This window comes from Acanthaster planci, linkage group LG04 (assembly GCF_054643075.1).
Source record: "Acanthaster planci isolate LZ-2023a linkage group LG04, COTS_SCS, whole genome shotgun sequence".
Classification (NCBI taxonomy): Eukaryota; Metazoa; Echinodermata; class Asteroidea; order Valvatida; family Acanthasteridae; genus Acanthaster; species Acanthaster planci.
The window spans coordinates 17574576-17596687 of record NC_141780.1 but is presented as its reverse complement, the minus strand read 5'-3'; the positions used below and the strand labels follow the sequence as shown (position 1 = coordinate 17596687).

Genomic DNA, 22112 nt, shown 5'->3' with positions numbered 1-22112 from the left:
TTTTGTTGGTTTTCCTCTTTACCTCATTCGGGTAAAAGGCAGCCGAACCCCCAGTGTTTAGCCTATGCGCTTGGTCCGTTGATATGATTACTTAAGAATGTTCTGAATCCTACGGCATAGCGGGGAAAGGAAAGACGTCTTTAACAAATCCACTTGAGAGCCAAACCATATCTTCTGATCACCCACTGGATAAATCGGTCTATAATTGGATCTGTGTACACAAGAGGTCTGAAGGGAAACGGGATCGCATAAATTGTGGACATTTGTTTAGATGTGAATCAAGGTACTTACAAACGGTAGGTGTTGTCGTATCACAAATGCTTTTGTTGTAAAATCGTCTGAACTGTTGTTTAAATGATACTGAGTTAGTTCATGCTCCCCGTTGTCAATCTTAAATTTCGAATCCCAGCTGGGAATGGTTGTCATCATAAAGTTTGTTGGTTCGTTCCTGTAGAGGCTGTGTGTGCCGTAAAGTACTGTACAAACCATTTCAAGAACCCACACACATAAGCAAAGACCTCGATGTCGTGGAGGCTCCTTGGAGACACATCAGCGCTCTCTTTTTGGTGGTCGCTTTATAGTTGGTATCAGCAGAGAGACCCGAAGATCTGTCAGTCTACCTGTTGGCAAGCTTCAAAAATCATTCAAAAAGCACAGTTCAACCATTTTGTACTTCACGGAGGTGTTTATGTAGTAGAGGAGTCTATCACATAATACAGGTCGAACAGCATGCTGGCACAAGTGCAGAATATTTCAACCTGTAAAAGTGTCGATCAGATATATCAAAAGTGCTGAGTACTGCTAGCATAATTGCGCCACAATCAAATAGTGGAAACCTTTATGTACCTGTATCATTTGCCAATGTGAATGAGCATAACAATATTCAACCAATTTCAAGGAGAAAACTGAACGATTTGTCTACTTCTAATGAAGTGAATACTGTGAATTTCAAAATTAGAATTGAAATCAGCATGAACTATTAAATGTTGGACAGTTCGAGTATGACAGATTTACGTACTTCGTCGCATTTCAACTTGAAGACAGAGTTCCGAACAATTATATTTCCAAGTTGAATGGAGTCTGCACAAATGCTGCACTGAAAACACTTTATGTTGCAGTGGATCAGACGGAAGTGTGTGCAGTTTTGATCAAGCGCTGCTGCTGTTGCTTTCTGAAAAATGAGGGCCCTTACAGTATACACCTGCATCTGAAATTACAAACTTTGAAATCTCTGTCCCCTGAGGAGCAATGGGGGGGGGGGGCTTGTGAAGCATGAGGGTTTTTTAAGGGTAGATTCTAGTTTAAATCCACCGTCCCCGCCCCTACGACAAATCACAGGGGCGCCAGGGCAGAATATGAATTTTGACTGTGAATCTAATTCCATCACTCAGGCTTTATATGTCTTTGTACTTAATAGTACTAAAGATTTTTCATCACTTTTTTCACAGACTCAAGTGAGGATTTACCTCGGGGCACTGTACTCTTCACCGCCAAGACTTGGTACCTGGCTTTGTGCACCATGGAGGCCTGTAAAAGCCACACGTCCTTTTTCAAGGAAATGTGCTTGTGCATGTGTCTTGCCATCATCTACATGGAATTCGGCTTGACATCGGCAGAATGGCAGGGAAATCTACTCATGTATCAGATTGCCTCATTCAGTTACAATGATCCATCACTCAATCCCAAGAAAAAGTTTAACCACTTTGCATGCGGCCAGGATGGAGATGTGTACGTGGGCAGCGTAAACTATGTATTCCGACTTGACAGTTCATTGAATCAGTTACAGAATGTTAGCACATGTGTCAGTGTTGATAACAGGTGTGATAGGGACACCAACTTCAACAAAGTCCTGGCCTTGCACAGTAAAAGTAGTTTGATAACATGTGGCAGTGATGATCCAGAAAGTTGTCAGTTGAGGGATGCCATGAACATCAAGGAGGTCACATGTAGTTCATCTCCATCTGGGCCCATCGTTGGGTTTGTAGAAAATGATACTGTTGGCTTGATTCAATCAGGACCTGAAGGGCGTAGTTTTCTGTATGTAGCTGTCTCATTTGCTGATGAAAATGGCTACAGAGGCATTCCACCTTTTAGTAGGAGATCACTTCTACAGACCACTCCAACTGGGAATTGCTTTGAAGCGGAAGATGACTCCACTGTTCCCTTTCGGTTAAAAGCAGGGCCATCTGCATTTTTCAGTACATTCAAGTATGTTTCTGGCTTTCACCATGAAGAATTTGTGTATTTTGTCTCTTCTCAACAAATGAGTCAGGACGATAGCAGGTTTGTTTCAAAGATCAACAGAGTTTGTCAAGACCACTCAAATCTGGACTCATACACCGAAATCACCATCCAGTGCAATGGATCAGATGGCAGTGGGTACAGCTTGGTGCAAGCGGCTCACTTTGGACCAGCAGGACCTGATCTAGCGGCATCATTGGGTCTCCATGCAGACGAGCAGGTGCTGTATGCCGTGTTTGCCAGGGAATCTAATGGTGAACCCATGGAGCAGTCGGCATTGTGTGTGTACAGGATGACTGGTATCTTGGCTGGCTTCAGAGAGGCAGTACGGGGTTGTATTCAGACTGGTGCCGCATCTGTAAGCTATTTGGAGGGATCTTTTTGTCCTATTCGTTCTCTTCCGGTGAGTAAATCAGATATTGATTGGAGTGATTAGGGAATCTAATGAATCTGCGGAAGTATTTAATGAGTTTGACGTCATTCACTTGATCCATTGTATAACAGAAACACCTACAAATATCGATTAAATTTATATTGGCCTAGGCCTGTTTTAGCACACATAACTCTAGAAATAACTCCCTATATCATCAGCTCATGAATGTTCTCTTTTTTTTCTTAAAACAAAGGCACAGGTACATTAGGATTATTTATCTTCCCACTTGATAAAGATTAAGCAAAGATTATGCTGCACCCATGTTTCATATACTTTCTCAATTTGAATGCTGAAACGACATGGTCATAAACATGCTCCACCTAGCAATACGAAATTATTTGATTAAAACTTTCTGCACACAGCAAAATAAACCTTGGCATATGAAAATCATGTTCAAAGAAGGCCAAATTATGACACGCAGGAAGAGCCACAAAATGGAGCCCACTACTACTAAGGCCCCAAAAATACCTGTGCTTCCGGCAGTTTCCTATATCAGCAGAGGGGAGGGGAGAAATTCTTTTTTTAACAAAGAGTGGGTGTGCAGGAAAGAAAGTATTCAGTACATATTAGCACCAAATTTCTAAGAAAACACCAGCATATAAAAGCAAGGATTTTGGGATTGAGAGTATTCCTTTTCAAGGTGCATCATACTCCATTTGGAGGGCTCTATATGTAGGAAGCTTTCGGTAAGTAAATCAGATGCATGTATCAATGGGAGTGATTTGAGTACATGTACATGTTTTCAATTATGGCCAAATTGCAGTAGTCAAAGCCACATTACAAACAGGATCATTAATTGATGATGAATTCATTCAGTTACTTCAAGTCGAGGTAAATGGTGATCGAGAAGACAGTAAGAAAAAAACACATCACTAGTAACTGTACTCTGATGTTGTAAAATGCAGTACTATTTCCAAAATGTTCCTGTGGCAAGTGACGAGGAAGCCATTTTGTTTATTTACAATTCACAGGGCGTTCAACCTGATGATTATCTGTGTAATCCTGTTGCTGATGGCAGGACTCAGCTGTACCAGTATGCCAAAGGGGTCACTCCTGTCTCATCTACAGTCTTGCTTGAACAGACAGGTAATCATTTATCTTTTGCGTGAAGATTCTCCCTGTTTTTATCTTTCATTTCCTATTTTATGTGATTTTATTTATTTTCATATTGTAAAGTATTTGCAGTATTTCGCGTGATTGTTCAAATTTGTTCATCTTCGGTTAATTTGTTCCTTTTTGACTGGTTCTTGTAAGTTAACGAAGAAATACATTTTATTTTAGACCTTTCTAAGCCTGTGTGCATCAAAAGTTAGTCAAGTACCAAATGCACGAAAAATCAAAGATTACTTTTTTTCTCCAGGTTCCCTAATGTCATCCATCATCACCAGCATTGAATTCAACCACACTCTGGCATTCGTAGGGACATCGAGAGGGGATCTTTTGAAAGTAAATAGAATTTTAAAAGGCTGTATTGAATTAAAATGGTATTACTATGCTTCTTTTTCTTGGGGAACCTTTACATCAACCAAAATGTAACGGGTCACATCGGTTAATTTCAACAGAGGTAGGGATTACGTGTATTTTCTGTTTAAATAAATCTTTTAATACATGTAGGCAGACTTGTAACTTCTTTCTTTATTCTTGTACTTTGTTTTAGGTTTGATGCTATTTTGATACGGCAATTCCGGTAAAACATGTTAATTTTCCTTCACTTTTATGAGAGCTGTGGTTTCAGTTCAACTAACTAGATGCATGGCGTTAAACAGAAGACTACAGCATCGTTCCAGTTCCAGTTTCTCAGCTTAAGATCCGCAAAGATACATTCCAATATTCACACTCCGTCTGTTGTCATTCAACTGTTACTGCATTTAATTCAAATCAAATTTATTTCAGGTTCACATTGAAAGTAAAACAACAGCCAGATTGTATGAGAGAGTACCTGTAGATACCAGCCCAGTGCTGACAGATATCAAAATAAACAGCACAAACAGGGAGATGCATGTACTTACTGAACAAAAGGTATCCTAAATATGTTATCTTTGTATCATTAATTTTCCTAAAAGTTAAACTTCGGCATTTTCGTGAAAAGCTCGAATCGGTATCAATGTAATAAGCGTTAAGTTTAAGCCCAAAGCTTTGCAAAATTAAAAAAGGCCTGTAAATTTAAACCTTACTTTTCCTTTCTTAAAGTTCTTAAATGCTTGATGCATCATCGCGGCCTTTGGCAGATTGCAGGCAAGCTACATAACAAGGTTCTTCTCCTTTCTTCCCACAGTTGATCAAAATGTGTGCTGAGAACTGTGGTCAGTACACCACCTGTGAGACGTGTATTGGGACCGATGCAGGAAATGATGGAGACCCATTCTGTGGATGGTGCACTCTCGAAAGAAAGTAAATTGAAGATGTCTTAGTCGAAATGTATTAATTGATTGGTGAATGTTTGAAATGTTACCTATTATGATGGGTATGGGAATTTGGATCTGTGGTGGTCATAGTTTAAAAGATGGGCAGTGCACTGTTGGAGGAACGTGAAAGGAAAATATTTTGGTAACTGTTTTATCCATTGTATTGTGGGAGGTGCAGTGTATAGAAGCAGATGTACGCATTACAAAGTAAAAATCTGGGCGGTAAAAAAGTTTCACCATTTACGTTTTCAAAATCTCCATGTTGTTGTATATTTATTGTGTTGTCTTTATGAACTGAAAGGAAATGCGACCCTACTGTAAAAGGAAACCTTTTTGTATTGGAAAAAGAGGGAAATTCACCTCAAAATCCAATAACTCCCTCCCATTAACCAACATCCGTTTTTTTCCTCATTTAATGCTTCTAAAACGGGCACACAGTTCTGTAGCATAGGGCCTATAACATATTATCAGCAAGCTTGTAGGGTAGTGTCAAATGAGCTGGTTGGGTAGGATGGTCGGAACACAAGGAGTTACTTGACAAGCTACTAAAGTCTTCAATCCGCACACTTTAAATACTTTTCAAGTTCTATGGAGCTTTCCTTGTTTTCATGGCAAACCAGGACAAAGCACCATAATATCGATGCATACCGGTGATCAGCATCGCCACGTCTCATTTCTTCCACTAAATAAGAGAGCCAGTTCACTGTTTCAAATTAAGCAAGGTTATATCGGGAGCGGTGCACTCGCGTGGCCGTGCAGATAGAGATTCAATTGAATTTTAAACATTGTATTGTAAAGTATGCAAGTAATAACTACAGTATTTTCCATTCAGTCATTGTCCACACGTATTTAGTGAGTCAGAATTTTCACCATCCTGGCCTCAGCAATAATTTCATTTCAAAAAGGTCCTGGTATTACCATAAGTTTCTCACTTCAGTAATTCATTGCAACGACTACACGCCATTGCAACACCATTTTCTGCAACTTTCAGTTTAGCTTTCAAAAGCTCTGTGCAGCTTTGTTATTCTAATACAGCGACAAAATGTGGCCACAGATCCGTGTTTTGTCTTTATGGATCCAGCGATGAGGCCCGGCCTTTTTACGGGAAAGGCAAAATAAATACACTTAATTCGTCATTCCAACTTGTCGAGGAAGTCATGAAATCTATATTTCAAACATTTTATTTTGTACATGGTTGGACTCTGCCCCGACTGTGCGAGCTCCTTGCTGTTTACTTACGGGTTTATTATTGTTGATTATTAGTTCTAGTTTCGAGTTTTCAAAGTTCTTGAACAATTATGAGGTGTAGGTTTCAGAAACTGGCTTTGTTTAATTTTGTTGCACACTGAGTCGTTTTGATAGTTCAAGCCGCTGCAGTCAACCCTGCAGTAAGCATAAAAAGTGAGATACGAACTCACTGGGTAAAATCGACAAAAGTCCGGAATTGCTTTCGAGGTCATGATCCCGAAAAAGAGAGATTGCTGTTTGTGTGCTTCCGTTGTGCTATTTAGCAATTCACGACGTGATATAACTGCATAAGATTATTTAGAATATACAATAAACCAACTAACTCGCATACTTTTAGAGCAAAACTTCAAAACGACAAAAGTTCTGGGTATGGATAGTAAAAATGGTAAAGATGAAAATCTAGGAAGTAAACTACTTAGATCTTTAGTAAGATGATATATTTTATAACATTGTCAGTCACAAAATGTACGTAGTTTAATTATTATGTACTATGATGTAATAGTCATGTAAATATTTTTAGATGAAGACGAGGGATTTCTGAAGTAATGAATTATTCATTTAGTCACTGTAAACTCATCAGTCTACTGACATCTATGGAGTCGTGGATGATAAACCCATAAGCGAACCTGCTTCACCTTTTCCAGGTGTTCAAGATACTCAGATTGTCCATCACCAGATTTATCTACTCGCTGGTTGGCCTACAATGCTGCTCAGTGCATTAATATTACCAACATAGCTCCTTATGACAGTCTGCCAAACACTCTCACGGATCAAAGGGTGAGGATTCTCCTGTAGTATTTCCCTATTTTTTATAATTTAAAAAACTAAGGAATTTGCAATTGAAAAATATTTTCATTTTGCTTGCCGTTTCAGATGACCTTGACCATACAACAGTTACCCGACCTAGTGATTGGCCAGAATTATGAATGCTACTTTGGGTCATATCAATCCCTCGCTACTGTTACCAGTGATTCGCTTATTTGTACATCTCCTCCGAGTGACAGGATACCTGCAATTCAGAGAGAAGGCAAGCACGGGGGGGGGTTAAAGAGATGCCAAAGGATCCTTATTTTTAAAAACTAAAAATAGAAATGAAACTTTTATTCACAACTCCTATTTCAAGGGAATAACAAGCTATGAGACAGATCTATAACTCATTCTTGAAATCTCAGTCTGCTCAACATATTTCCCGAAACGCTTTCTTAGATGACGCAGTCAGAGTTGATCTGGGTGTCTATTCTACGGAAACAATGGTCCATTTCATCGATACCAGCTTTCACTTCTACAACTGCTCAGTTCATTCGTCGTAAGTACTTTTTTCGGTTGTAATTTCTCAGTTTTAAAACAACCTGTCTTCCTGCGTTCTTATGTTTGAGCTAAGCATTTTATTTTATCATTTAACATTTCGTTATAATTATCACAAATACCCCTCTTTCTTGTCTTCACAGTTGTGTATCCTGTGTTGATAGTCGCTGGGCCTGTGACTGGTGTGTATTTGACAACAGATGTACTCATGACAGCTCCACGTGTACTAAAGATAATGAAATCATCATTACTGGGGAAAATGTAAGAAAGCAATCACAACCATTTGAATTCGAATTTTTAGGGAGGGAAATGTGTAAGACAGGCGAAAATTGTATGAGGAAATGTTTTAAAAGCTACAGTGGGTTTTATTGCGTATAACTTGTCGATATGTTTCAGTTAATAGTGCAACATGTTGTTCTATATATTCATTTGTTACACTGAAAGGTAAGAGTGTTGGTCTGTTTACATTTACTTTAAGAAAATTGGAGCGGGTTTTAGTTAATTTGAATTAATGCTGATTTTATTGCTGATTTTAATTCTAATTGTTTTGAATCGTGCAGAATCCAGTCTCAGTTTTGCCAAAGGGACCTGGATCTTGTCCACAGCTGCAAGCTCAAAGTGGTGAAGTTCTTCTGCCTAATGGAATCCAGAGGAGTATTACAGTCAGGACTGAACATCTCCCAGATAGAGCTCAGGTAGAAATATTCTCGGAAATAAAAATCCTTCATGAAACTGCAAACGCCAAATATTCAAAAATGAGTGTTCAAACTGATGTTTTTAGCAGAGGTGTGCATGATTGTGTATTTCCCATTACAGTTGGTCTTGGGAGATAACAGTCGCCGTGTTGTAGAAAAATTGCCGATTATTCTCTTCTGTGGATTGACTGATAATTACCTTTATATCAGACTTTTCGACTTTATGTGTAGATTTCTAGCTTTGAGTGCAGCTTAGACATTGAGGAAGTACCACAGACTGTAGATGCACAACGCAATGGAGATGAAATCACATGTAGACAGAAAGCTGTAAGCAGTCATTTGCAATTTCATCATACTTTAATATTGTTGGAAATCTTATGTAGTCTGATTTCACATGAAATGTAATTCTTTCACATATTTTTATTTAAATCATTTTTTTTTTCAATTTTCATCACAGTACACATACTTTTCTGATAATGAACCAGAGCTTAAAGTGAGACTGATTGTGACTTGGACTGACGCAAATGGTGTAGCACATATCCTCGATGACATGTATGGGTTTAACGGTAAGGAAGATTATAGCAAATGACAAAGGGTAATGGTCATTTTATCAAATTCAGGATCAAAGAATTTTTATGAAAAATTCTAATCTCTTTTCTTTGTTTTTATACTCTGCTCCGGGTTTCTGATGCGGTGTTTTTAAAACAATCGATACTTTTCCTACAGTAACTCTTTACAAATGTGAAGTCCAGAAGCCAGACTGCAGCCGATGTGTTACGGCCCGTCCAGAGCTTGGATGTGTCTGGTGTGCTACCATGCCAACCGTGTCGGGTGTTTGCAAGCTCAATGAAACTTGCAGTGATAATTCTGAGAATCCATATAATGGATTTAACTGTCCTAATCCAGTTCTTCTTGAGGTAGGATGAAATAATAATCCATAAAGTTTTAGATCAAAATGCAAAGTCTCTTATTTACCAACACTGCAACGGAAAGAGTCTTTCGACCCACCAATAACCAATTCTCCCCCCAGGGAAAGGATGTCTTTTAGTTTCGTGATACATTGTTGTGTGTTATACCCTTGTTCCCATTAATCGTTTCTCTCTCTATTTGCTCTGGTGTGAACTTTTTATCTTCTATCAAAACATATTGATGAAGGTTTTTCCTTTGACTGGACCGATTGAAGGCAACACAGTCCTAGCCGTAATAGGAACTGACATCGGTCAGAGATTTGGGGACGTTTTGGCTGTTCTGGTTGGTAACCAGCCCTGTGATCTGGATGGACTAAGCTCGCACTACATGACCGGAAAAAGGTAAGAGCTACAATCTCGTTTCTGACAGGAGTCAGACAGATTGACTTATGGAATTAACGCACATAGGCCTAATATGAAATTGATGTATTAACACTTTCTGTAATGATGGGCTTGGAAAATAATCTAACCACGTTTTGAAAGGATTGCCTCATTAATTATTTTTCAGTGTGAGCTGCCGAACAAGACCTGACAGTAAAGGAAGTAAGTTGGTCTCTTTGACAATCATGGGGGTAGATGATAAACAGCAGAACAGCTCTGGAAACGTCACCTTTAGCTACACAGTAGGTACCGTTATTTTTTTCAGACAAGAAAAATGTTTACCGGCCTCGGCGGATTTATTTTGTTCCCCCATTGGTACGGTGTGTTCCTTTAAGCTGAATGTTGATGCTTTGTTTAAAACAGCTTGTGTATCGGCGACATACACAAAATTGGAGTTTAACTTAGTCATAATGCTTTGATGACAAAAAAACACGTTAGTGGGTTATTAATTAATTCTTTAACCAGGATCCGCAGATAACAGTGTTTGAGCCTCGTTATGGCCCGGAAGCTGGTGGAACTGCTTTAAGTGTGAGTGGAGAAGCCCTCGACACAGGACGCCATATCGAAGGATTTATTGGAGACCATTCTTGCTTGGTGTTACCGTAACTATTTTTAAGACTGTTCTTTGAGTCCAACTAGACATCTCGCAATCACTGTCTGTGTCATTCCATTCTTTGGGGAACTATCCGTAAAGATTGTTAATACACAAATTGTCAATACACAAATTATTTGCCAAACGTGAACTGTACTCGTTTTTCAAATTTCCTAATTGGCTGAAAAGAGTGTATAATTCTAGAATAATGGTCAGTTTGACTGTATGTGTTTTTTCTCTTTCACCCGTTTCAGCACTATGAGAGAAAGAATCACTATGAAAAAATGTTACAATAGAATCATAAATCCACCATCTCTCGAGAATATATTAATGGTAGATTTAAGTTACTGGAAAAGTCCTCAGTCAAAGAACACTTTTTGTGAATGCAGTGTTCTGTTTTCAAAGATCCAAAAGGTTGACAGTAACCTCCTTCTCTACAGTGACAGAACAGGGACAGCGTTAGTCTGTACAACTTCCGAAGGGCAGGCTGGAGTAGCAAATAACCTGCGCTTGGTCTTTGATGGAGCAAACAGAACGTCGGCACAGATGTACTCTTACACAGAAAGTCCTACCATCACGCGGGTGCATCCATTGGAGAGCATCTATTCGTGAGTCGGTCCCAATGAATTTGAAATGCGTTTTTATCTGTCTTTTAGGACGCTTCCATTTTCTTGCTTCCTTGTCAGTTATTGCCGATTTCATCAACAGCGTGTAATCTGTACCTCGATTTTGTGATTTACACTTTGTAAATGAGACAGTTCTCTGCAGAGCCGCGTTTTTCTTTTTTGTATCTTTTTTACTCGTTATCAGGGGTGGTCGGATGTTGAATGTAGTTGGTCAATTCCTGAGCACCTGCCAGTATCGTCAAATTTACGTTAATGCCGACATTTTGACGTATAAAGAGGTAGGAAAAATTGAAGGCTTTTCTTTTTATTTATGTGGTTGCTCTTCTTTAAGTAAATGATAGGAAAAAAATGCAAAAACTAGGTGTCGTGTGGGACTTACTGCATAGAGTCCGGGATGTAATTTAGGAGAAATGAACTACAAACAAGTTTTGAAAGATTTTTGACACTTTTCTTCTAGGAATGCACAGGTGATACTGCAACACAGATGCAGTGTAAATCTCCTAATATAACATCAATCAGAATTGGTAGAAAACACAGCTTGACCTTTGGATTCATCATGGACGGGGTCAGCGAACTGTTGACATGGTCTGAGGACAATGAGATCGAGTTGGAGTATTTTGAAGATCCAGTTTATGTCCCGTTTGAGAATGGAGTGATGGAGGAAGATGCCGGATCAACACTAACAATACTGGTGTGTGTTAATAGCCCAGTTTGTTTGGCATATTATCAGTGCTTGCCTCTACACATCTAGATGCATTTACTTTTTTTCCATGTCATGATCTAAGAGTTAAGAATTAAAAGCCCTGAGCCAACAGGCAACTTGACCTTACATGCAACTTGACCTTAATATGCAACTTGACCTTACATGCAACTTGACCTTACATGCAACTTGACGTCACATGCAACTTGACCTTGGTGTGTGTTAATAGCCCAGTTTGTTTGGCATATTATAAGTGCTTGCCTCTACACATCTAGATGCATTTACTTTTTTTCCATATCATGATCTAAGAGTTAAGATTTAAAAGCCCTGAGCCAACAGGCAACTTGACCTTACATGCAACTTGACCTCACATGCAACTTGACCTTACATGCAACTTGACCTTACATGCAACTTGACCTTACATGCAACTTGACCTTACATGCAACTTGACCTTACATGCAACTTGACCTCACATGCAACTTGACCTTACATGCAACTTGACCTTACATGCAACTTGACCTTAATATGCAACTTGACCTTACATGCAACTTGACCTCACATGCAACTTGACCCTACATGCAACTTGACCCTACATGCAACTTGACCTTACATGCAACTTGACCTCATGCAACTTGACCTTACATGCAACTTGACCCTACATGCAACTTGACCCTACATGCAACTTGACCTCACATGCAACTTGACCCTACATGCAACTTGACCTTACATGCAACTTGACCTCATGCAACTTGACCTTACATGCAACTTGACCCTACATGCAACTTGACCCTACATGCAACTTGACCCTACATGCAACTTGACCCTACATGCAACTTGACCTTACATGCAACTTGACCCTACATGCAACTTGACCCTACATGCAACTTGACCTTACATGCAACTTGACCCTACATGCAACTTGACCCTACATGCAACTTGACCTTACATGCAACTTGACCTTACATGCAACTTGACTGAACATACTGGAATAGCATCTGATAACTTGGGTTCTGTGCAAAACAAACGCCACAATGTCATGGAGCTGACTAAACACTCTTTTCTTCAGAACGGCTGGTTGATTGTTACCTTTTTAATGCCAGAAAGGCTAAAAATACTCCCTTTTCAGGGCGAACGGCTGGACAGTGCAATCACAGCCTCAGAAATTCAAGTCCTGATCGGAATGGACTTGTGTATTGTCAACCTGGTCAGTGACACCGCCTTAAAGTGCACTTTACCAGAGAATGATCCAGCTCCAGGGGATTTCAAAGGAGGAGACACCCAGGAAGGTCTGCCGGTGGTCTGGGTAAGTGTGTTGTATATTGAGCCCACCAAAGGTTGGAGAAACGTAAAATAAATTCTACAGTTAAACAGTCTTTAAGATTAGCAACATTGCCCTATCGAAGTTTGGAAATGTAAGACACTAACTAATTCTTTCTTTTTATTTAAATGGAACAGCCTCAGACAAATGAATCTGTTGAGGATGTCACTCATCTTGTTATCAAATTTTCCTTGTCATCACGATTTGTCGTTGTTGTAACAAGACTGGCACACGTCTATGTTTATGCAGCGTGCACTACGCATGTGCGTGAGCTGCCCTCTGGCGTTCAACCTCCCTAATTACGCGTGCCAATAAACGTGGTATTTAAGCCTGTACATCCAAATTCTCCAGCCTTGTCAGTAAATACATGTACCACAGTCATTGGTCAGTTCTTTTTTGTTTCAAATTAGCAGATAGGCTGTTCGAATGAAATATGACCAAAGGCGGGCTCAGAACCAATTTTCTTTTTTGGGGGGTTAATAAAGGGATTTTGAAATATTTATCCAACCTTTTGTTACATTTCTGAGGGATGAAACCATAAATGTGTTTTTATTGGCTTTTAGAAGGACCAAAAAAACCTTAAGTGGCTCCATGATTGGGCCTTGACTCAATAAAGGGATCCAGATACGACGCTTTTAGCGTGGATCTGCGCACTTCCGCGTTTGAAAACGGGGCTGTATGTGTCGGCTTCAATTCTTAATACGATCAGACGACTGAAAGTAAGGAGTCAAGACACAAATACATAAAGGTATGTTAAATTCAGACTTTTCAGGCTGGAAATTTTTGTGGAAGAGTCTTTCAGAATGACTCGACACGTAAAATCAAAAGAAAAAGTAACGGCAATTTACCGCAAACTAATGTGATGGTCGCGTGTCTGCATGTGCAATGGGCGTGGTTTAAACTGAAGTGACGTCACACTTACGAACCGGATACTCCATGTACTGTGTCGACTCTGGGGCGCGGCGCGCGCGACGAAGTTCAACACAGAGAGCTTCGGTTTCGATGCGGATATGCGCAGACGACGGTAATGTGAATCCCTCTATACGGTATTTCTTGTTCATTGTTTATGCCACTTTCGCTGAGTGGCACAGCAAGGTCATTTAATATGGGATAAAATACAGTGTATCGTTTCAACAAAATATATTACAGTGTAATGTGGAACTTCGTTGAAAATTGCACTTGGAGTGTCATGTGACATTTTTGATATAAAGATCTTCATAAAGGAATGAGGATATGAGCTTTGTGAGTTTTGTTCGAGGTGACATTCAGTTCTAATTTCAAAGGTTTTTTTTCCGTTCAGGTGATACACAGCAACCTTGAGTTTCGCATCGGGTATATTCGGTATCGCTCTCCAAATCGCGCCCCAATCGCTGTAGCTTCAGTCAGCGGGGCCATTCTAGCGTGCATCCTGTTTGTGGCGTTCTGCTTTGTAGCCAAGGTGTATGGAGCCAAACGAGAGGCAAGACTGATCCTGCAAGACATGAGAGCTTTGGAGAAAGATCTGGCTGATGAGGTCAGACAAGGTGGGCTAAAAACTCAATGTAACTTACCAGGACAACTTGTTTTCTGAAGAATAATCTTGCACAGTTTTCTGAAACCTTGTGAATGAAGCAATTATAAGAGCCATGTTCTATTCTTTGAATGTTTTGCATTTATAAAAGTTTAGTGAATGCTTTTGAATGTTTTGAGGTGCGATTTTTTTCTGGGTTTAATTGCATCTTATGTCAATTGACAAAAGCCGTTTATGTTTTTAAGTAAAACATTCAAAGTTCTGTTGATTTGCAGCCTTTGCTGAACTCCAAAGTGACGTGACGGATTTAACTCGGGACTTAAGCGTGAGTGGTATGCCGTTTGTCAGCCACCGAGAGTACGCCACCAACATGCTGTTCATTGGCCAGGAAATTATACCTGATACCAAAGACGCAGAGGTACACAAAATTAGCCCAATTATTCAAAGAATCATTTTTATTCATCTATGTATCGCAGCCCTTTAGGACACAAAATAAGAGAACGATACTTTTAATATTGCATCCATCATTTCCGAGGTAATTTAAGTCAAGGCTGGCTTTTGTCATATCTCTTTTTAAAAATGCAATTAACGCTAATCAAGAATTTTCTTTAGTGGATTTCAATAAATGTTTATAGCTGGGAGTTAACATGCTGTCTGATGAATTTATTATTTCCGTATGACCTGTTTTCATGTCGCCCACCATCAATTTTGAGTTTAGCACCCCAATGAGCAAGTAGAGAGGGCCATGTGTAAGTTCTCCCAACTCCTTAGCAACAAGAACTTCCTCCTCCTGCTCATCCAAACACTGGATGCAGAGAGCAACTCCAAGTTGTCCATCCGAGAAAAGTAAGAATGGTTACTTTGGTGACTGACATTGGTGTACGAACGACACTAAATAGAGATGATATTACATGTAATCTTATTTTCTCATTAGACAGTCGGCAACATTTGCATGTATTTTCGTGCATCTGTGAATGTATTTGTCTAAAATTTTATTTTCATCGAACTGCTTATTTTCCGGTCCTTACAATCTTTATAATAGGCCGGAGTGTAATAAGAACACGTATCATGAATCAGTATTATTAATATCATCATTTTACACAGAGGAACTAGTCTGTATGAGTTAATATTTGCATTTAATTCCAGGCAATTAATTGCATCTTTGCTAACCGTCACGATGATTACAGAAAACAAACTGGTCTACTTGACTGAGTGAGTAATATTTCGAATTAAGCGACGCGTGGACAACAAACTAGACAAATTTGCTTCAATTCTTTTATCACAAAATGCATTTCAAAGCACCAATAAGTCCTTTGTTCGGATTCAATGTTCCTTCCAAATTGCTAGAAAACGAAACATAACTGTCACATTTTACGAAGTGTTTGTTTCCATTTAATCCTGAAATATCTCATTACTCAGTGTTGTATGTATGCCCCGTTTTCAAACTTCATATGGCAACACTGTGTACGTTTTTTCTCCATATTATAGTATCATGATCGCATTGATGACACTGTTGATCGAAAATGCTGCTGATTCCAACCGTACTCGTCAGCTTTTCTGTCGGTAAGATTATTTATCAGGTATTTGATGTAGTTCATCCATAGAGATTAAAGTCAAACCACTCTATAAAACTACAGGCAAATTGGCTTTTACTTTACAGAACGGAGAATATTCTGGACAAGCTGCTGTCAAACTGGGTTGCTTTTTGCCTGTATGATCAGCTGAAGGTAGGACTTTGCATCCCTTTTTAAGAATTGCTGGTATTGGTCTTTCATTTTTCTCGGTCCACTTGCAGACTTTTTCCGACAATGTGTCATAAACTCCAATTTTAACACGTCTTGTTTGATTTATTGTCCTCGCTTAAGTTTGGAAAACCAATATTAGCTGAAATTACAAAGGTATTGCTCTCTTTCCTTCTCATCGTTCAAGAATCACACCGCGTATCCGCTGTTTGTGTTGTACCGAGCCATCAAGTGTCGAAGTGAGAGTGGCCCTATTGATGTCATCACTGGTCGCTCACGCTTCTCGCTCAACTACGAGAAACTTCTACAGGAAGACGTGGAATTCAACTCTCTGGTGAGCTTTTTGGTTACCCTATATATCGTCGGGCCCTTCATAGCTTAACTGGTCTAATAAGTCATCAATGATTAAAAGATATTTGTTTGTTTTTTTATTTGTAGTTCGGCTACCTTGAAGACCTTCGAAAGCAGTTGTTCTCTTTTATGTCTTGCTCGTAGCACGTTCTAGCTTCCTTCAGAGTTGATTTGAAAATTTGATTTTAATTTCTCTCAAATTTCAATTAACAAATTCGAATTTGCTTCGTCAGATAACTGTCTTCGTTCAAATTTCCTTTCAGACTGTGGTTGTTCTTGTCAATGAAGAAGGAGAAGTGACTAAAGACGTAAAAGTGCTAGATGTTGACACTATCTCCCAAGTGAAGGAGAAGATTATAGATTCTCTCTATGTGAACCAGCCCTACTCTCTCCGACCCAGTGCCAGTCAAGTTAGTCTTGGTATGTCTGACTTGATTACGTTCAATGTACAATGATAAGCCCAATGAATAAGACTAGGCCTAAAAAGAACCAACTTTTTATGTCCTCCTCCCAGTAGAATATCTCGAAGAATAGGTCTTAAAGTCGATTTTTAAAGTTTACATCATATTGTTTGCCTAAGCTAAGGAGCTTTTTTTTTCAGGATTGAGTAATCTAGGCCCCTATATTAATTACAGGTATTATTTGAATTGAACGAGTAATTTGTGTCCGCAAAACATTCGATGTATACATAGTTCAACAGTCAAACTGTCTATCTTCCTATTTAGAAAACTACTTTTCTCTCCTTAATTAATAATAATTTCAGAATGGCGCCAGGGCAGGAGCGGCAAACTTGTTCTGACTGACACAGATGTGCGGCCATTGACAGATAATTGGCGTCGGATCAACACGCTCAAAGACTTTTGTGTATGAAAGTGCAACGAATGTTGATATTAATATTAATTTTCTGATTGTATTTAATTAAAAGTATTTAACCTTATCGATGGGAGGCACTGAGCTCAGACACATACAAATTGTGTCTGGCAAAATGAGTCCACAATCAAAACCTTGGACTAGTCATTTTTGTAGCTTAAAGTTAAGAAAGATACATGACTTGCAGAGTTTGATGATGTCTCTTGCTCTCTCATTGTCTCTTACCGTTCTTCTGGATTTTTGGATCGGCTAGGAAGCATAGGCTACCATTTGAAGATTGGAAAATAATCCAGTTGTTGGAATCCTCAAGATTTGAGCCATGCTTTGTACCCAATCCAAACCCGGTATTCTCGATTTAGAACATTATTTCATTTTCCAGGTGTATGAAATTTCCATTGAAGGGTTTGGGACCCTTTAGTGTTACCATCCATTTTTAAACTTTGCTTTGCTGTTCCATTCACCACTTGCCAATTTCCAGAATGCTAAAGTACATGAATGAAATTATTCCCGAATCATGTTCATCACGGATTGAATGTTCTTTTCATACCACCTCCAAGGTTGGTGACAATGCCCTCATGACCCTGGTTGAGAAGCAGGATGAGCCAAACGCTACACTCTCTCGACCACTCCTGAAGATGCAAGGCTCAGCCTCTTATGGTAAGGCTTACGTAAGTGTTGCCTAAGATTGTGGACTCCAGCAATGCAAGTCGCTAAGCTCATTTCAGCTTCACGGAGAATTTGTTAAATCTATAGAAAAGTGCCTGCCTAAAACGGTCATTAATGATTTCCTTTGTCTTTGGAGGTTTCCATGTCTTCCCCCATAATTTTCTAAATGATAGCTTAAATTCCTGAGTATTCCGTATCGGAATATGAAATCACAACATCCTTTATCTACACACAAATTTCAAACATCCAAGTTCGTTGAATGTCTTTGTCGTGCACCTCTGGCTGGTCTGATGTAGGAGAGGTCTCAAGGTCAGCCGAGGCAAGCAAATCATTGAAATATATTCTTGCGCTGTGTGATAAGACATGCAGTTTGATTCCAACTAACATCAGAATGAGCTTGAACAGAATTTTTGCATTTGATTTTCTTTCAAGCTTTTGCTTTTTGTCAGCACTGACTTCTGGACGTTCATGTTACGGGGACGAAAATGTAGTTAAATGTTTTTTCTTAATGCATCATTCCCTGTGCTAAATAGCCCTCTACATCTCGAAATGCGTAAGAATATCCTGTTCGATCTGTTCATATCTTTGATCTATAGAAAACGCCTTTTTTAATGATGAGAAGATCAGAGGCAGGATGGGTACCAAGCGACGTTATAGTTTGGCCGAAGTAGAAGCTCGAGAAGGAGTGAGAGACTGGCATCTGGTATGAAGAAGCGGCTTTATGATTATCCTCCACATCAAGAGTTGTTCCTCTTAAGGCTATTGATTCAAACGAACAGTATTTGATATTTGAATGAAAAAGGCAGAGATTGGTTTCTAGAAATGCACAGATTGGTTTCTTCTAGAACATGTATAGATTACAGGCAATACCACAGCAATGGACGAATTTGAAAGGTCAGAATCTACATTCCTACGCGAATTAAATTCATGGTCAGTTGGGAAAGGACAAACGACTAACCGACAAATTTCAAGGAACCGATATCGGTTGTTTGCATTGGCAGACACAGGAGGAGGAAGAGGCGTGGCCAACTGACAAAGAGGGGAGTAGGCAGAGAAACCTAAGAGGATACATCTCACTAGATGCTTTCAGCTCGAGGAAGAAAGTCACTCGTCGTAAGATCAGAGAGATCTCCTTCCCAAGACTTCTGTCTACAAAGGTAAACAGCCATATTCCAGAAGATAGTTTGCCGCATAAAGAATCCACTAGCAGATAAGCTCCACAATTGACCTCATGTTAAAGCAATGTAACGATAGTCAATTTTAGTTACATCTCTTTGATTTGCTCTTGCTACCTTTCTACCATTTCCTTTCTAAACAAAGCGGAACTTGAGGTTTTTATAGCTCCCTCAGTGCAGTGGCCAAAACTAATTTATAATCAAATTAACATCTGCTTGTCTGTCACTAAGCAATTGTAATCACCCAGTTTTAAACTGTCAAGTTAAATGACAATCTGTTCAAATGAATTAGAACAGAAGCATTCCATATTGTCACTGATAAAACCTCTCTTTCAATATTTATGATCTGATTTGTAATTTGACTTTCAATTATTTGGCTTTATTTGGCATGGCCCACACTGCTGACATCTGGATTCACATTTGACCGGCGTGCCAGGATGCAAACTGAAATTAGTCAGTTGAATTTCAGCTTCAGTCTATTTCAGTCGCGAACAGTAACGTTGACTAATTTTTCATGCTGAACAGGGCATTGTTCAGGAGTATGTTGACAACATGTTCCAGGCCATTCTGTCAGTGAGGAGCGCCCCCAATGCGATCAAATACCTGTTTGACTTCTTCGATAACCAAGCCTTCCGACATGATCTATCTGAAAAAGACCCGGATCTAGTCCATATCTGGAAGAGCAACATGTAAATATCTCAAACTTCTTTTCATCACAGTAACACGTATTTTTGTTCAAATTTTGGGAAAAGGGGATTTAGCCGTGAAGAACTGGGTGTTCATGGTGGGTCCTTTTTTCTGAATTTCGGCTTCTTTTCTCTCTTTGTTTAAATAAATTCCACTCTCAGTTTGAACATTTACACTTTGAACCAATTAAATGAAGCTTAATGAACCAACACATCCCTCTGTAATAAATTAAGTCCTATGATGAGGATGAAATCAGCCACGACACTGAGATTCTCGATAAATCAGTAAAATAGTGTGATTAATCACGGTTGATCTTTTTGCGCGTGATTCAATTTTTGTTTTTCTATTCTCAGTTTGCCACTGCGTTTCTGGGCCAACGCGATCAAGCACCCTGACTACATCTTTGACATCCGCCCATCTCGTAGCGTGGAGGCCAGCCTCGACGTCATTGCTCAGTTATTCCACGATGCTCATGACGCCAAGATGCACAAACTCGGTCGGGTAAATGGAAGATGCAAAATGGTAGAATCAAAAAATGGGGTGTAGAAAAAGTTCACCATCGGGAAATGATCTACTGAAACTTACGCTACGTTTTCAACTTCAGGGCCAAGCCAATGATTCTGGTTTTCCAGTATCACACTACGAAACAAAACTACTCAAAGTACTCATCGTAGAATTCAGGGAAACTGGAAATTGAGAAGTGCAATTTTCTCCTCAATATAAAGGACACATCCGTCACCAAGTTGCTGTATGGCAGAGAGAGGACAAAGTACCACGATGACATTGTCTCCTTCTACGAAGAAGTACAGCAGTTACCTCCAGTGCCCACTCAGGAACTGAACAAGGAACTCTACAAAGCTTGCGAGGTAAAACTTTATTAGCAGGTAAAAGCAGAGGCAAACTTTATCAGTAGTAAATTCAGACGATCCTATGCAGTAACGGATTGGAACGCATAATGCTACACACACAAATGTTTATGTAGCGATGGTTAGCATTATGTCATGCAGGGTATATATAGAGGCTTATATCGGTATATAATTATTGAAATAAAAATAGAAGTCAACAGTATGTGTACTGCACATAATATTTTATTGATTATTTTGGGTTGAATGCTTGTTTGCAGAATTTCACTGGTCTTTTCAGCAAGTTGAGCACCCTTCATCAACTTTGGAAACTTGTGCAAAGATTCAGGCAGAAGGTAATAAGTTCTACGGGCTAAGTTCATTCTGAACATATCCTCCGTTTCAGTTTTGGCAGAATTTCAACTACTTGTTTGTTAATGTATCTGCATGGTAGAAACACCAATAAACGGAAGTCATGGAAGTCATGTCACATTAACGAAGATGGTGCTGAACTGTTCCAAATGAACGGTTCAAACTTTACTTGATTAACATTAAGAAACTTTGCAAACGTGGACTAAATTAGCAATCCGTAGTCAGTACTTCCCAAGACCCACAGAGGAAAACTCAAAACCTTGGATGCGAATGATTTTGACTAACTGCTAAGCCAGATTTGAACTGACCATAACCACTCAGCAGCTTTAGTGGTGTAGGGTAAAGACACTTTCTAAAACGTGGTGAGCTTGAGACCCATTAAAGCAAGCTTGTATTTTTTTTTCTCGCGCTCCTAGAAGTAAGTCAGGTTGGCATTATTTCATCAGTTCACGCCGAGGGCAAACATTCATTGACAAGTCCGTGTAGCACCCTCTGTTGTCGTACACTTTGTTGCAGTGCTAGAAATATAACAAAATACAAAACTGCCTGTGAATATTGAGCCTTCTTGTCGTTTGACACAGATCCTAGATGAAATAAGGGAAAATGAGCGATGCAGCGAGGAAAACCTGGATGTTTTACTGGAGGAGATCGAGAACATTCTGTCTGAGGAGCCAGATATCGGAGAAGCAGCGGTGTAGAGGAAAGGGGGGTAACTCAATGCTGGCTGTCAAACCCTCCAATTTTCCAACAAAAACAAGTCACATTTTGAAAGTGCATTTCTGAAAATTAACTTGATAATAATAACCGAAAGATTATGAGGCAATCGTTGCTTGAAATAGCAAGCATGTAATTAAGGAGTATCTACCAAGGTTGGAATGTTTACACGTTTAAACGTTTAGGCCTAAACGAAAAAGTTCCAAGTTCAGATTTTCCGAATCGTTTCAACGGAACTGCCCATTTTAGAGGTTTGACGGACTAATTGACG

At 39.4% G+C, this 22112-nt stretch overlaps 1 protein-coding gene across 2 annotated transcripts; it reads left to right on the top strand.

Annotated features, from left to right (window-relative positions):
• On the top strand, positions 1–22021 carry LOC110990513 (plexin-B-like). 2 transcript variants are annotated; one of them, XM_087135591.1, is made up of 38 exons: positions 1–296; positions 1449–2644; positions 3646–3760; positions 4035–4120; positions 4568–4693; positions 4950–5065; positions 6972–7104; positions 7201–7354; positions 7534–7633; positions 7776–7893; positions 8193–8327; positions 8559–8654; positions 8785–8893; positions 9054–9244; positions 9483–9637; positions 9804–9918; positions 10142–10278; positions 10709–10876; positions 11079–11172; positions 11352–11585; positions 12721–12897; positions 14213–14435; positions 14698–14840; positions 15141–15268; positions 15569–15634; positions 15911–15985; positions 16083–16149; positions 16352–16498; positions 16779–16935; positions 17279–17379; positions 17943–18042; positions 18648–18754; positions 19053–19208; positions 19752–19915; positions 20267–20435; positions 20639–20779; positions 21037–21111; positions 21709–22021. In XM_087135591.1, the coding sequence occupies exons 2-38, from the start codon at positions 1520–1522 to the stop codon at positions 21823–21825; spliced, it is 5820 nt and encodes a 1939-aa protein (XP_086991717.1). In that variant the 5' UTR covers positions 1–296; positions 1449–1519; the 3' UTR covers positions 21826–22021. The 2 variants fall into 2 exon arrangements, with proteins under 2 accessions (XP_086991717.1, XP_086991718.1); XM_087135592.1 differs by having other exon boundaries at positions 3–296; positions 20267–20414.
• Positions 22022–22112: the final 91 nt, after the last annotated feature.